Source organism: Rhinolophus sinicus, chromosome 3, assembly GCF_057876585.1.
Source record: "Rhinolophus sinicus isolate RSI-liver-muscle chromosome 3, RSI-T2T, whole genome shotgun sequence".
Classification (NCBI taxonomy): domain Eukaryota; kingdom Metazoa; phylum Chordata; class Mammalia; order Chiroptera; family Rhinolophidae; genus Rhinolophus; species Rhinolophus sinicus.
Window position 1 is genome coordinate 36,979,701 of NC_142503.1, and position 13,816 is coordinate 36,993,516.

Below are 13,816 nucleotides of genomic sequence, written 5' to 3' on the forward strand. Positions count from 1 at the left end.
ATTTTAACTATAATGTGTCTTGGTGTGGACCTATTTGGGTTCATCCTGGTTGGAATTCTCTGCAGTTCCTGGGCTTGTATGTCAGTTTCCTTCACCAGGGTAGGAAAGTTTTCAGTCATTATTACTTCAAATTTGTTCTCGATCCCTTGCTCCCTCTCTTCACATTATGGTTTCCTATGATGTGCATGTTGTTGCGCTTGATGTTATCCCATACGTCTCTTAAACCATTTTCATTGTTTTTTATTCTTTTTACTTTTTGTTGTTCCTCTTGGGTGATCTCTGCTAACTTGTCTTCTAAGTCACTGATTCGATCCTCTGCCTCATTTAACTTACTGGTAATTCCTTCAAGTGAGTTCTTTATTTCAGTTATTGCATTCTTTAGTTCTAACTGGTTGTTCATTATGATTTTTCTATCCTTCTTTATGTTGTCACTAAGCTCCTTAAACATTCTTATCATCAGTGTTCTGAACTCTGTCTCTGATAGGTTGGTTACTTCTATTTGGTTCCAATACTGGAGGTTTCTTCTGTTCTTTTATTTGGAACATGTTTCTTTGTTTTGCCATCTGGCTGACTCTCTGTGTTTGCGTCGATGTATTATGTAGATCCCCTAGGGTTCTTAGTCTTTGCTGGGTGATCTCATGTAGTATGTGTCCTTTATATTTGACTTGCACCACTTCCCTATTCTTCTGTGCTTGGGCTCCCTAGGTGACCTTTGTGTTGTGCTTATTCTCCTGTTAAAGTTGATCTTTAATTGCTTTTGGCTTGTCAGTAGGTGGGATTGACTCCTAGGCTGACTAGTTATGAGACTTGGTTATGCCCGCAATGGATGATCTGCTGCCTGAGGGTTGACTGCTCAAATGAGGCTTGGCCCCTATAGGCTCTTGTGCCTGTAGAGAATTCCCTCTGGGTGTGTCACTTGTAGGTCAAATCCAGTAGTACTCTGGTTTGGTCTGGAGTTGGCCTCTGGGTCTGTTGAATCTTGTGCCTCTTGGGCTAGTGTAGGGCAATTTCAGAACAAAGCAAATCACCAAGCACAACAACAACAACAACAAAAACAAAGAATAAACCAAATACACTCACATGTAAAAACAACTGATAACCCACACTCAACACAGGCAAAAATATAAAAAAAAAACCAAAAAAACAAAAAAACAAACAAAAAAAAAGAGCAACACCAGTCTTGGCTTAAGCCCACCAAGTAATCTCCAGGTTGTCCTCTGCTGTAAAGAGTCCTCTGCATCTTGTCCAGGCAGAGCCGGCCCCCTGGCACCCAGAGTGACCCTGGCGCTGCAGTTCTAGATAAGTGGGACTATGGAGTGTGGATGGTAGTTGTTTCAAAGTCAGTGCAGTTTCAGCTCTTGCCTGCACACATACGTGCTGAGAGTAACACAACCAGCCCTGTAGCCCTGTGCCCAGGTCTCCTGAGTCTTAGAACACTTCTTCAGTCTGGGGGGTGTGGAGGTCATGAGATTTCTGAGCTACTGAAAGCCCAGAGCTGCCTCTGCCACCTGCTACTGACCCCTGGGTGTGTCTCCACAGTTGTAATTGCAAAAAGGTGGGGGCTGGGAATGGAGGATTCTTCTGTCTCCCATCCCAGCAGTGTCACACTATTCCCAGCCTCTTCCCTAGATCAGAGCTGCAAACCCGGTCTTCCCAGATCCTGAGCACTACGGCTCCTCTGTAATCTGACACTATTCAGTTCAGGGGCCAGCTTGAGTCTCTGGAAGGGCAGGGGTAGGATTGCTGTGGGAGAGTGGAGGGAGTAATCCAGGTATGGTATTTCTTCTTGTCTGGCCTAGGGCCCAGCCGAAGGTCTCAGCTGAGGTTACTGCCTCAAACGCTGGAAACCTGGATACGCTGCTCTCTCGGCAGGAGAGATCAGCTGTGGGACATCAGAGATGAGCCCACCTCCTGGCTATTGTGATCTCTGTTCTGTCCTGGGGCCCCCTGCATCTCCACAGCCATGGATGTGGGCCGTATCTTCACTCTGATCCCTCCCCTTTTCCCCTACTCATCTGGTTTGCCCACCTTCAAGTAATCCTCGTATGAGTCTCTTAGCTGTTCTGTGTGATGAGTCCTTTGATGGGTTATAGATGTTCAATTTGTGGTAAGTTCTGGAGATCTCAAGAAGACTGCCTCACTGCTGCCATTCTTATGATGTCGGAAGGAACTGAATTTTTAATTTTAATTAAATATAAATAGGCACATGTGACTAGTGGCTACCTTATTGGGCAGCCCAGTATTTGCCAAAGAATTCATAGCATCAGAAAAGGTGATAAGTAAACGCACTAATCAGTGTGACTCACCATTCTAAATGCCTCATTTCTACATTGAACCAAATGTAGCATTTTTTTTTTTGTAGATGTTAGGATGATCGACAAAAGGCAAAAAAACAAAACAAAACAAAAAGAAAAAAATCAGCATCCTCCTACAGCATTTATAATAATAGAGATCGTTCTCTATGCTATGCTAGGTGCTTTACGTATCTGCTTTACAGATATATCATCTGTTATTGTCATAAGCATTCCAAGTTATGTAATAATTCTTTTTTACATAAGAGAGGAAAGTGAGGTACTCCCATTTAAAATAACCAACTCAAGGTCACACCGCCAGTGGTGGTGGAGCCAAGGTTTGAATCCAGATAGGGTTCTTCACTGATGAATTGCACAATGAGTATTTCCCACATCACCTTTCAGACAGCACACACACATTTCCCTAATCCTCAGTGGGAAATTGGGTGGAGATGACGGACACGAGCCCTGTCACCACACTGCCTGATGTGAAGACTACCTCTAGTCCATGTCACTTGTGTGAAATTGAGCACAGTACTTGATATTGCGAAGCCTTAGTTTTCTCCTTTTAATATGGAGATTACAATGAGATTGACCTCATAGGGTTATTATGAGGGTTAAATAAATTAACAATTCCTGGCACACTGAGCCATAGGTATTTGCCATCATCTTTATTTTTAATTTGAACAAAATTTATGTTGATATAATGTGATATTAATAGGTGAAAGAGATATGCTTTGGGTGTGCTTCCCTAAAAAGTCAGAGATGGTCTAATAACTCAGATACTTCAGTAAGAAGCACCCTGCTATTCAGACACTTTGGTGTTTCCATCCCCAGGATTATAAAGTTTCAGAGCCCACATGCCCTTGCCAGGTCCTCATATCCTTGCTTTTCATGTTACCCTTATAGATGTCTCCTTTGGTGTCTTTGATTGGTTCTGAATGCTGAGCGGTGACAAACACCAACACAGCTGGAAAGAGCTGTAAGATGTGCTGTTCTTTCTTCCAGTGGGGAATTATTGCCATGGATACCAGCATCAGAGGAAGACCGGGGAGCACTCTCCACTTGTCTCCTGAGTGGTCTGACATCTGTTTCTGGCAAGGCCAATAATGAGCGTGCTGCCAGCTTCATATCAAATGGGAGACTGATCCATACCTCTTTTGTCTTTACCACAGATGGCCTCTGCCCAAGACGCCAGGTATGGCCAGAAAGACTCCTCTGATCAGAACTTTGACTATATGTTCAAATTGCTCATCATTGGCAATAGCAGTGTGGGGAAAACATCTTTCCTGTTCCGTTATGCGGATGACTCCTTTACATCTGCATTTGTCAGCACAGTCGGGATCGATTTCAAAGTAAAAACTGTATTCAAAAATGAAAAGAGAATCAAGCTTCAGATTTGGGTAAGTGACTTTGAACTGACAGTGTTCTTTAGTTCTAGGACATTGAACATATATGTGTGTCTGCCTTGCTTCGTCTCCATGGGGTCCACAAACCTCCATTTCCAGGTTCTTTGCTGTGGAACACTATTTCAAAGACAGCATAGTAATACCTCTTTAAGGTTTGGAAACTGAGTTATGCCTTGTAGTCAAGTGATGCTTAAGGATCTTCAAAAAAAAAAGAAAAGAAAAGAAAAGAAAAATCTAAGTATCTCTTGCATTGGTGGTAGAAGGAAAAAAACTCAGTGAGAAGTCTGGCTCTGCCGTTATGATCTGTGTGACCTTGAGCAAGTCTGTGAATCCTTCTGTGCCGCTTTTCTAATCCACAAAATAGGCAAAGTGGATCTAGACTTTTAGGTCACAGGAAGCAGCCTATTCTGGGCATTTTAAAGACAAAGATAGACAACTACGTATAGAGAAAGCTTAAGTTTGGTTCCTTCAAAAATCCCCAGATATAACTTTGAACATGGTGTATTTATACTTCACAGAATATGTGTTCTTAGCTCTAACAGTTATGCTTATCCACACAAACAAAACAGAGCAAATGAAATAGAATATTTATTTTAAACAGGGTTTTCCCCCTAGGGCAAAGGTTCTGCAATAAGTTTTGAGACTGTTTTGCTAGCTCTCTGCCTCTCCCCACCCCTTGAAGAAAATCAGAGATTCTGTAACTAAATTGTTGGGGTAAAGTTAGAATAGCAAGCAAGAAACAGAAGAAAAATGTATGTGGATAACAGGTTCAAGGTAATTGATGAAGTAACCAAAAAATTGATTACACCAAGAGATAATTATGTACTAAACATTTTATGTATATGATATAATATATGGTTACAATGGTCGGGCGTTTTTCCAGTTAGTTTCAGCCTCCTTTTCCTGCTCATTTGTACCTCTGCCACTCAGATTGATTTGAGCTTTAAACAGGCATTTCCCAAGAGGTGAGGTTTCTACCTTTTTCTGAGACAATTCTGATATCTTCTACTATTTGATGCTGGTGCCATGGTTAATCTGTAGGATCAATGATAAGCCTCCCTCCTCAAATATAGAAAGTTGAAAGACAATTCCCAGAGTAAAGCATTTATTTTTTTTTTAAATAATAGCCCTTTATTAAAAAAATATTTGTATAAACTGGATGACCTTTGCATACCTTAAAGCTCTTAGGCATAAAATTTAAAGATGCAGATAAATACACAGACAAGTATCCTCTTAGGCAGTTTACAAAAGAGTGTTGTTATTTTACTTAGTCTAACTCTGGAGTCTTCCACGTCTAATTAGAACTCAGGTCAGAATCTGGAAAAATAATTCCAGTCCCCTTTGCTTTATAATTAAGAAGTCTTCTTGGATGTGGTGGTGTTTTTTTGAAGATGGCAATCTTAGAAAACGTATTCTGGGATGTTGATGAAAATGTTTTTGAAAGAGATGGATCATCTCAACGAGTTGAGGCAGGCAGGGGAAGATATGACAAGGAGAAGCAGGATGGTGTGCCTCAGTGTCGGTATGCCTACAGTAATTCTAGGACTTTTTGCTTCATGCTGCAGTGTAACTATACTGGAAAATATTTAGTTATGCACAGTTCTTGTTGTTTAATGACTTCAACAAATCACTTAATTTGGGAATGTATTTGGCACTGATGGTTTGTCATCTCTTTGCATTTCAATGACCAATTAACTGTTTTCCCCAGCTTATCATATCGTTATGCACTTATATTAATGTATAAATAATTTATGAAGAAATCCACAATCATCTTAGCATATACTACAATCTGTTTCTGCTCACAACACTTTTGGCACCAAATGTGTGGGTTTGGCAGACCAAACCCTTCTTTAATTCTCTGCAGACACCGACTGGCCTAATTCAGTTCTGACATTACCTGGAGTTAGCAAAGACTCCACAGGTAAGAGCTTAATTCCACAGACTGCCCACCACCACCCCCTTCACTTCAGAGACCAACTGCAATCCTGGGCCAATAGTATTTCTGAACTACAGGCTATAAGTTGGGGGTTCCCATAACCCCACCCCTCAGGGTTGATAATTTGCTAGAACAAATCATAAAACTCAGGGAAACAATTTACTATTACTGGTTTATTTTAAAGGATACAACTCAGAAACAGCCAAATAGAAAAGCCTAGGGCAAAGGATGGGGACAGGCATGTGTAGATGCAGCTTCCATGTCCTCGCTGGGGGTATCACCAACCCAGATGCTCTCTGAACCTCATCCTTCAGGATTTTTATGGAGCTTCCATTTTGAAGTCTTGTTGATTAAATCATTGGCCTTTGGTGATTAACCTGATGGTCATTACCTCTCTCTCCTGGCATCCGAGGGGTGGGGCTAAAAGTTCTAACCCTTTGATCATATGGTTTGTTCAACCAGCCCCCAAGCTGAAGCTGTCTAGGGGTCCACCGGGAGTCACCTCATTAGCGTAAACTCTGGTAAATTCTGGTATGGTTGAAAGGGATTTGTTACAAATCACAAAAGATGTTCCTTTCACCCTTATCACTCAAGAAATTCCAAGGCTTTTACAAGACCTGTGTCAGGAACCCTGAGGAAAACCAAATATGTGTTTTTTTCTAACATCACAATATCCCAATCTATTATATATTTCAAAGGAAGAGAAGCAAAATGGTTTCATAGGAATGAAAACCATTCTGGATTAGTCAGGTACATTATTATCTTTACCAAGGCAGGCTACAGGTATTAACATGATTGCATCCCTCTACTAATTTTAAACTGCCCACAAATTGAACTGTTTCCAGGTTAGGAAGCCAAGATATAGAGAGGTCAAGTGATTTGACCTTACCTTACAGTTAGTGACAGAGCAGAGTTGAAAATCCAGATCTCTGGCTGGCTGGGCCAGTCTGATTGCTGCTATACCAAGTTCAATCTCAAGGTAAGTGCTGTGTTATGGCAATTGTGATAAATCTCATAACTGGTTGCCAATGGAATCCAGCAGTTATAGGAGCATCGAACCTGTCTATATTTCAAATAGTATTTTTTAAAACGTCAGGAGGGAAGAGCCTGAGTGGGAAAATTCCCATTTTTCTACTTGATGGTTTGATTTCTTCATGTGCTTCATCGGGGTTTTCTGAGTGCACAAACTGGATTACTGGATTTTCAACAGTCCACATTCGAATAAAGCATTTTAAATGGTTACTAGAAACAGTGACACTTATGAACCTATTCATTGCTGTGGAAGTTCATTACTGCCTGAGAATAAACTTGTTTAGAGAAATATTATTGTTCATTTGTACATAGTTACAAGCTCGGTATTTCAAGAGCATATTTATGAATCCCTCTGTCCTTCGTTATGTTAGCATTTTTTTTATTGCACTTTCATTTTATTATTTATATGATTCTCAAATCAAAATTTTTCAAAATTTTAGAGATAGCATGTATTCAGGCTGGTTCTTTTGTTTTGTGTCTCTTTAATGATGTTATGAATATATTGGAAATAAATTTAGTATGGTTTTCACTTTAATTATAGAAAAGTATTTCATAGGTGGGTGTCTATAATATTTTGCTTCTAATTTAAAAAGGAGTTTAGCTTTGAGAAAGGCTATGTAGAGTATATTTCTTCCCAGTGAGAAGATTGAAAGTAATACAGCGTCCATTACTAAGATGATCTCCTTTCTCAGTATTTTCAGTAACTAGATTCTACTATATAAATATTGAGCAATCTGCAAAGTAAAGACTGCTGGTAATTATTGAAATTAGACTGTGTAGCTAGCCAGACTAGACAGTGGTTCCCCTAAATAAATGGTAACTTCCTTTGCTTAAAGAAAGCACATGGATCTCTTTTTTCAGTTGGTCCTACATTGTGCAAGTCTAAAAATCATGGTTGATTCTAACTAATGGAAGATTTAGCTTGAAAAATCCATAGCTTAATTAGAGAATATAAGTTTACAGTGGACCAGGGGCAAGTAAGCAGAGGGATTACTGTTTCCTTAAGAATTATAACGAACATTTTATCATTTTTGCATTCTCTTTTTCCACCTTTACCCTCACTACTCCCTGTCTTTCCTCTCCCTCCTTACCTCTTTCCCCTTCTCCTTCTCTTCTTTGTTTTTGAGCTCTGGCCAGGCTGAGTTAATAGGAAACCCATCCTCACATGTTTAGAGGCCAGGGCTGCCACATACAGATGCACACGTTCTGCACTGGACAAGGGCACCAGCCAAGAGGTCAAGTGGGGTTGCTCTCCAGCCAGAGCGCCACCGGCTGAGCTGAGCTTGGCTCCAGGAGGGGGTACCTTTTCCTTTTCACTAAGGTGCCATCCTTCTGGTCCATATGCAACCAAAGGAGAGTCTGATTCCCACACGGCAACCATACTCACAGTCAGGAATTATGTCACAATCTAATGCAGTAGATGCTCGAGTAAACCGGGAGGAATCAAGCCCCGCTTCCCTAGTCATGGCCTGAAGGAAGAGGGTGTTTGAAAATATAGGTTTTATTATTATTATTCTTTAAGTATGGCAAAGCCAGCAGATCAGGAGGCAGCTGCTGTTGAAAAGATCATTTGTATATTCACAGATCCCTAGAGAGGGCACATGGGCTTGGGGAGGGGTGGCATTGGGAATAAAGGGAATCACTGGGGTGGGTCAGGAGACAGAGGGAGAGATGGGGGAGCTGTGACGAGAGCCTCTACTGTGGTTTCCACAGAAGGAATAGGTGAGTCAGAGTGAGCAGGCTTAAGATCAGCTAATTTGATTAATTTCAGCAGGTCCTAGGGTATAGAGGCTGTCCTTAGTTGTCTGGTACCTCGCCTAGGGATGATGAGGGCAGGTGGATAGTGGCCCAGAGTGTGAGAACCCAATAAGGGAGGTGATTTAGGGTTTGATCTCTGGATAGTTTGGTTTGCATTTGAAAAGTGAGCTCCAGTGGGTTGTTTACTATCTCTAGGAATTGGCTAACTCTGAGAAGGGGCCAGATGTCAAAACTATCAGAATACAGAAAATAAAAGACATGCTTAATACAGAAGGCAGGTTCTTAGAGCCCCCAGGGGTGGCTGCTGTCATTGATTCCACTCCAACAAATCCTTGCGATTTCAACCACTCTTACCACAGGTTCAGTGCATTTCTGGGTCTCAGAATATTGGATCAGGAAACAAGCTTATAGATTTTCTGGCCCAACTCCTCATTTGATGATACCACCAATAATAGCATAATTTATTGTTCTCAGCATTGACCTATAAAGTAAGCACTTTATATTTATATGCATTTTAGAATTTATTTTTTGCAACAACCCCATGAGGTAAAGTGGTATTATGAGCTCCATTTCGTGAGGAAACAAGAGAATCAGAAAAATAAAGGGATTTGCTCAAGGTCACAGCTAGAATATGTCAGAGGCAGGTTCTAACCAGAGCACTGAATCTAAAGCCTGCACTTGACCACATGGTATAAATTAGGTCTCAGGAGGCCAGGTGATTTGTCTGAGACCTTCCCGGAATCTGATCTGAAATCCTACATATCTTAATACCTATCAAGTGTTTTTTCCACTCTAAGTTATTTCTCGGTATCTTTTCATATTCCTTTATTACGTGTTCCAAGAAGTGATTTATAGTCACAAAATAAGTTGTTCTGTTTGAAACTTACTCTCTGCCAACATGAGTGGGTTGTGTATTATCTGTTTTGTGTTTAAAACACACAGATATGCACAGTAGGAAGGACTGAAACACGTTCATTGCTACACATTTCGGAATGCCTGTTTCCAATGCTGGGGACTGTGCATGTAAAGAATAGAGTATGTGGAGGGAAGAAGTTGAGTAAAATGGAATGAATACCTGCAGGAAAATACTTCTGCCTGAAAAAAACAAAAACAAAACAAAAGAACAAACTTCTGTCTGTAATCTCTGCATTTGGTGCACAGCCACAGGGGAAGGGAAGAATATTTCTGTTAGACGATCAAGGAGGGTTTATATAAGGCCTACTAACCCTGCACACTTATTTTAAGACGGTGTTCAAACCCTCCAGTTTGTCTATAAGGAACTGACATTTTCTGTTCAGGCGAGCTCCTTAAGAGAACATCTGAAGCTGGTGACAGCTGCCAAGACCATTCCTGGTGCTGTCATTTGTGTGCCCTTACCCGCTGCTGCCCCATCACATTTCTTCTAACTTTGCATCTGCTTTTCCTGAGAGATTGAGAAAGGCAAGATTTAGTTTCACTCCTGAGAGGAAGCTGATACTGTGTGTGAAATGTCAAGATGCATGAAAACATTCACTCTGTCAGACAGCTGGAAGTGGCAACTCCCTCATCCCACTGTGTTGAAACCACTCTTCTCAGCATTGACAAAATATGAGGGATGGTAAAGACTTTGTTCCTGGCCTGACAGAGCTTACCAGCTCTGTGGGCAGAGAGGAAAACAAACATGGGAGAAAGCATCGCCTCGTGGATTAGTAAGTGTGTGACCAAGGGGCAGCTTTTATGCCTCTGACATATCCTAGCTGTGACCTTGAGCAAATCCATTTATTTTTCTGATTCTCTGTTTCCTCACGACATGGAGCTCATAATACCACTTTACCTCATGGGGTTGTTGCAAAAAATAAATTCTAAAATGCATATAAATATAAAGTGCTTACTTTATGGGGATTTCCCCTGCTTGTCCCTTGGGACTGAGGGACACATGCGGCTGATGAGAAGCAGTTACAACTAGTGCAGAACATACAGTGGGAGCAGGCAGGCAAAGTGGATCCAGACTGTGGGCTGGAGGAGGGGCCTGAGGCAGGAGGCTGGGTTCCTGGGGGCAAATGTGACTTAACCTCTCTAATCATCAGTTATCTGACCTTGAAAATAGAGAGGTGGACTCAGCTGAAACAAAAACAGTGTGGACATTCAGTGATCTCTAATGTGCCACGTACAGTTGTAAGTATTTATAAGTATTAAGTCATGTAATCCTCATAAAAACCGATGAGATAATTGCTATCCTTGTCTTCAGTTTACAGATGAAGAAACTGAGGCACAGAGAGTGTGAATAATTTTCCCAATGTCACCTAGTTAACAAGTAGTTATGTAACAGAGCTGAGTGTCAGCCCCACCTAGTTTTGGAGTCTTTTCTCTAACCCATTCTGCTATGTCCTTTCTTTGTAAGTGCCACTTGTGAGTAATTGCTCTGGACCAGCCACTGAGCATAATTTATTTTTAGAACTTACAACTATCGTGAAACATTGGTATTAATATGGCTCTTTTTAACAATATGAGGAAACCAAGACTCAGAGAGATTAAATAATTTCCTGATCACATAGCTCTTCTACTGCTCTTAGAATAACTTTGAACTTTAAAACTCTCTAATAGAAAAAAAAAATCAGGAAGTAGCCAACAATCAATGGAGATTCCCCCCAGCCCCCTAGAAATGTATTATGATACTATATCCCATCCAGATTGGTTCATCTTGTGATCTTCCAACAGGGAGCTCTTGCCTGACCTCTGCTCTCAAACCTTCTGTCTTCGGCTGTCTTTGGTTGCACAGAATGGAAATTCTTAGTGAAGCTCCAGATAATTATATGTTGAAACAGCCAAAATTTGAAACAAATGAAATATTTTAATTACAATCTTTTTAGCGTGTGTTGCACATTTACTTCGCTTAGGGGGACATAAATTATGAACATGAATGGTAAGCCATCTTGTCTTGGACTTTCAAGATTATAAGTGAGTCCCTCAGAGATGACCACTCCTCCGTTCACAGTGTATGACATTTTCTGTAGTCTTAGGTCTCTAAATCTATTTTTTTCTTTCTTCAGTATTACTCTCTCCCCCTACATGTTTCTAGTTGTGTTCCTCTCTCATTCTAGTTTTTTACTTCTGTTATACTGTTTTGTAAATGAAGTTCACTATCATTAGCTGAATTAGAAGAAAAATGGCTCAGAGTGAGAGTAAGAGAATCTTTTTATTAACATGCACAAACTTTGGTGTATAGGTGTAGAAAGTCTAATTCAACTCCACAGAAGCCTCCCTTTGCTGGTGTATTGTTATCCCTTATATTTATCAACTAACATGTTAAATCTGCTTAAACACATTGGTGTTAGTTTGACCTTAGGCCAATTCTAGACTTGGATCTATGTTTCCCTATGATAACAATATTACATTGGGGTTTTGTGATTAAAACGGGCTCCAGATCCAGGCTTTCTTCAAATCTTGTTTCTAAGACTTATGGGTGTTGTGACCTTGGGCAAGTTAGTTAACTTCTCTGTGCCTCAGGTTTTCCATCTGTAAACTGGGGATAATAATACTTCACTTGTAGTCTTCTTGAAAATATTTATAAAGTTCTTAGCATAGTACCTGACACGTAGTATGTGCTCAATAAATAAGTCATTTTTTATTTGTCTCAACCTGCTACATTCCAATGATATTGACCTCATCTATCTAACTCCATACTTTGGAACTACAAATAGACTTTCTGGGCCATAAGTTGCCAGTTCTGATGTAGGCAGACATTGTTATGAAGTCAGCTCTGGTGTCCTGACATAACAGTGAAATATATAAGCCTATTGACAAGGCTTATATTCTGGACATATATTCTGGACATAGAAGCATATTCTGGACACCTGGGTTCCTCTCTAGCAAATTGGACACCAACTGCTAGCAAATTTTAATATGCCCAAGCACAGTCAGTTTGTTTTTGAGGTCTTTTGTTTTAGAGCCATCTGTGCGTTTAGAGAGTCATCAACTGTACAGAAAAGGCAAACCCGTACAGCTTGTTTATCAAGTGCTCATAAAATTGATGTCCTGCACTATAACAAAACAATTATGTATCATTGGATCCATGAAGAGCTGTTATGAAAAAACTGGGATATAATTTCCTCAGGATATTGCCTAGTGCTACTGGCAGCTTCTGATCTAAGATGTGTCTGTGTCTGGATTACCACGTCATTCTTGTTATTTTTGTATTGATTTGTCTAAAGTGATACTGAACTGACAAGTTGGTCTGGCATTATATAAACACAGCTTAAGTCTGGGTACAAATGAAGCATTAAATACTCCACATTTATTTCTCAAGTCAGATCTCAGGAAAAAGCACAGTATTTCTCAAGCTGGGTAGCATTTATTGTCGAAGTGAGGAATGTTCTTTGTTTCCCTCCCCCCCGTTTTGCTCTCAGAACATTAATTTTGCTAGTTCTGAGGATTGCCACAGGAGCAACTCAGCCAGTAGATAAAAGGAACGGTGAGCATCGGTTGATGCAAATCACTTACTCTACCCGCTGATGGATAGTGAAGAAACCTTTAAGAAGTTTACAGTGTTTGAAAACAACTTGAACAATTTTAGAATGTCTATAAAGCATTTTGTGCCAAACTATAGAGTACAAACTAAAAAATAAAAGTCCAGAGGAGACATAAAATTGAAAAGAATTGAAATTGGTGAAAGTATCAACAGGATTCTGGGGAGAAACACACCGGATAATTTAGGAGAGTTTAATGATTTTAGAAAGGTATGTACAGCGTTCCGGGAAGCAAAGGGGTGGTGCAGACCACAGAGCCATTACCACCTCTTGGACTGAAGCGAATAGGGACCAAGGGAGAGCTATGGCTGGAGAAGTAGGAGGGGGCTGTGGATTGGAATCTTCGATTTTTAGAAGAACACAGCCTCTGCCAATCAATGGCTCAGCAAGGAAGGGGCAAAGGGAAGAAATGCCCTGACTTCTCATTCCTCCTGCCCTTGACCCTTTAACTGTACCTCTCAGTGGCTGAGCCCACCTCTCCTGGGTAGCCTGTGTTAGCAGTGTCAGGGAGCTCTGTCTTTGCAGTTCATAGAAGTCAGCCCCCTGGAGCACGGAGTAGCATGGGTTTGGGTAGAGAGGGGGTCTGGAAAGCCAAAGGCACACATCCAGCACCATGAAGAAGGTAGCTTTTGGATTGAAATTTTCTAGATAAAACATTTTGATTATCAAATAAGAAGGCATAGAGCTCAAGTACACATTTTAGGGAATTTGAATCATACATATTATATGGCATTGTCTTCATGTAGCCATGCCTCTGATAATTTGAATGACACAGGACATTTCACAACTTATTTTGTCCACATAGCCCTCTCTAACTGTTGCAATGGACAATCATTGGATAATTCTATCGAAGGCTCAAAATATTGCTAATGAGTTGACACTTGG

At 40.6% G+C, this 13,816-nt stretch overlaps 1 protein-coding gene across 2 annotated transcripts in view; it reads left to right on the top strand.

Moving 5' to 3' along the window:
- Nucleotides 1-13,816, top strand: part of RAB3C (RAB3C, member RAS oncogene family) — a 229,463-nt gene that overhangs the window by 26,200 nt on the left and 189,447 nt on the right. For both annotated transcript variants that reach the window (XM_019743363.3, XM_019743361.3), the window contains exon 2: nt 3,467-3,694. In XM_019743363.3, the coding sequence (XP_019598922.1) occupies nt 3,467-3,694 (228 nt within the window). The remainder of the gene's footprint in view (nt 1-3,466; nt 3,695-13,816) is intronic.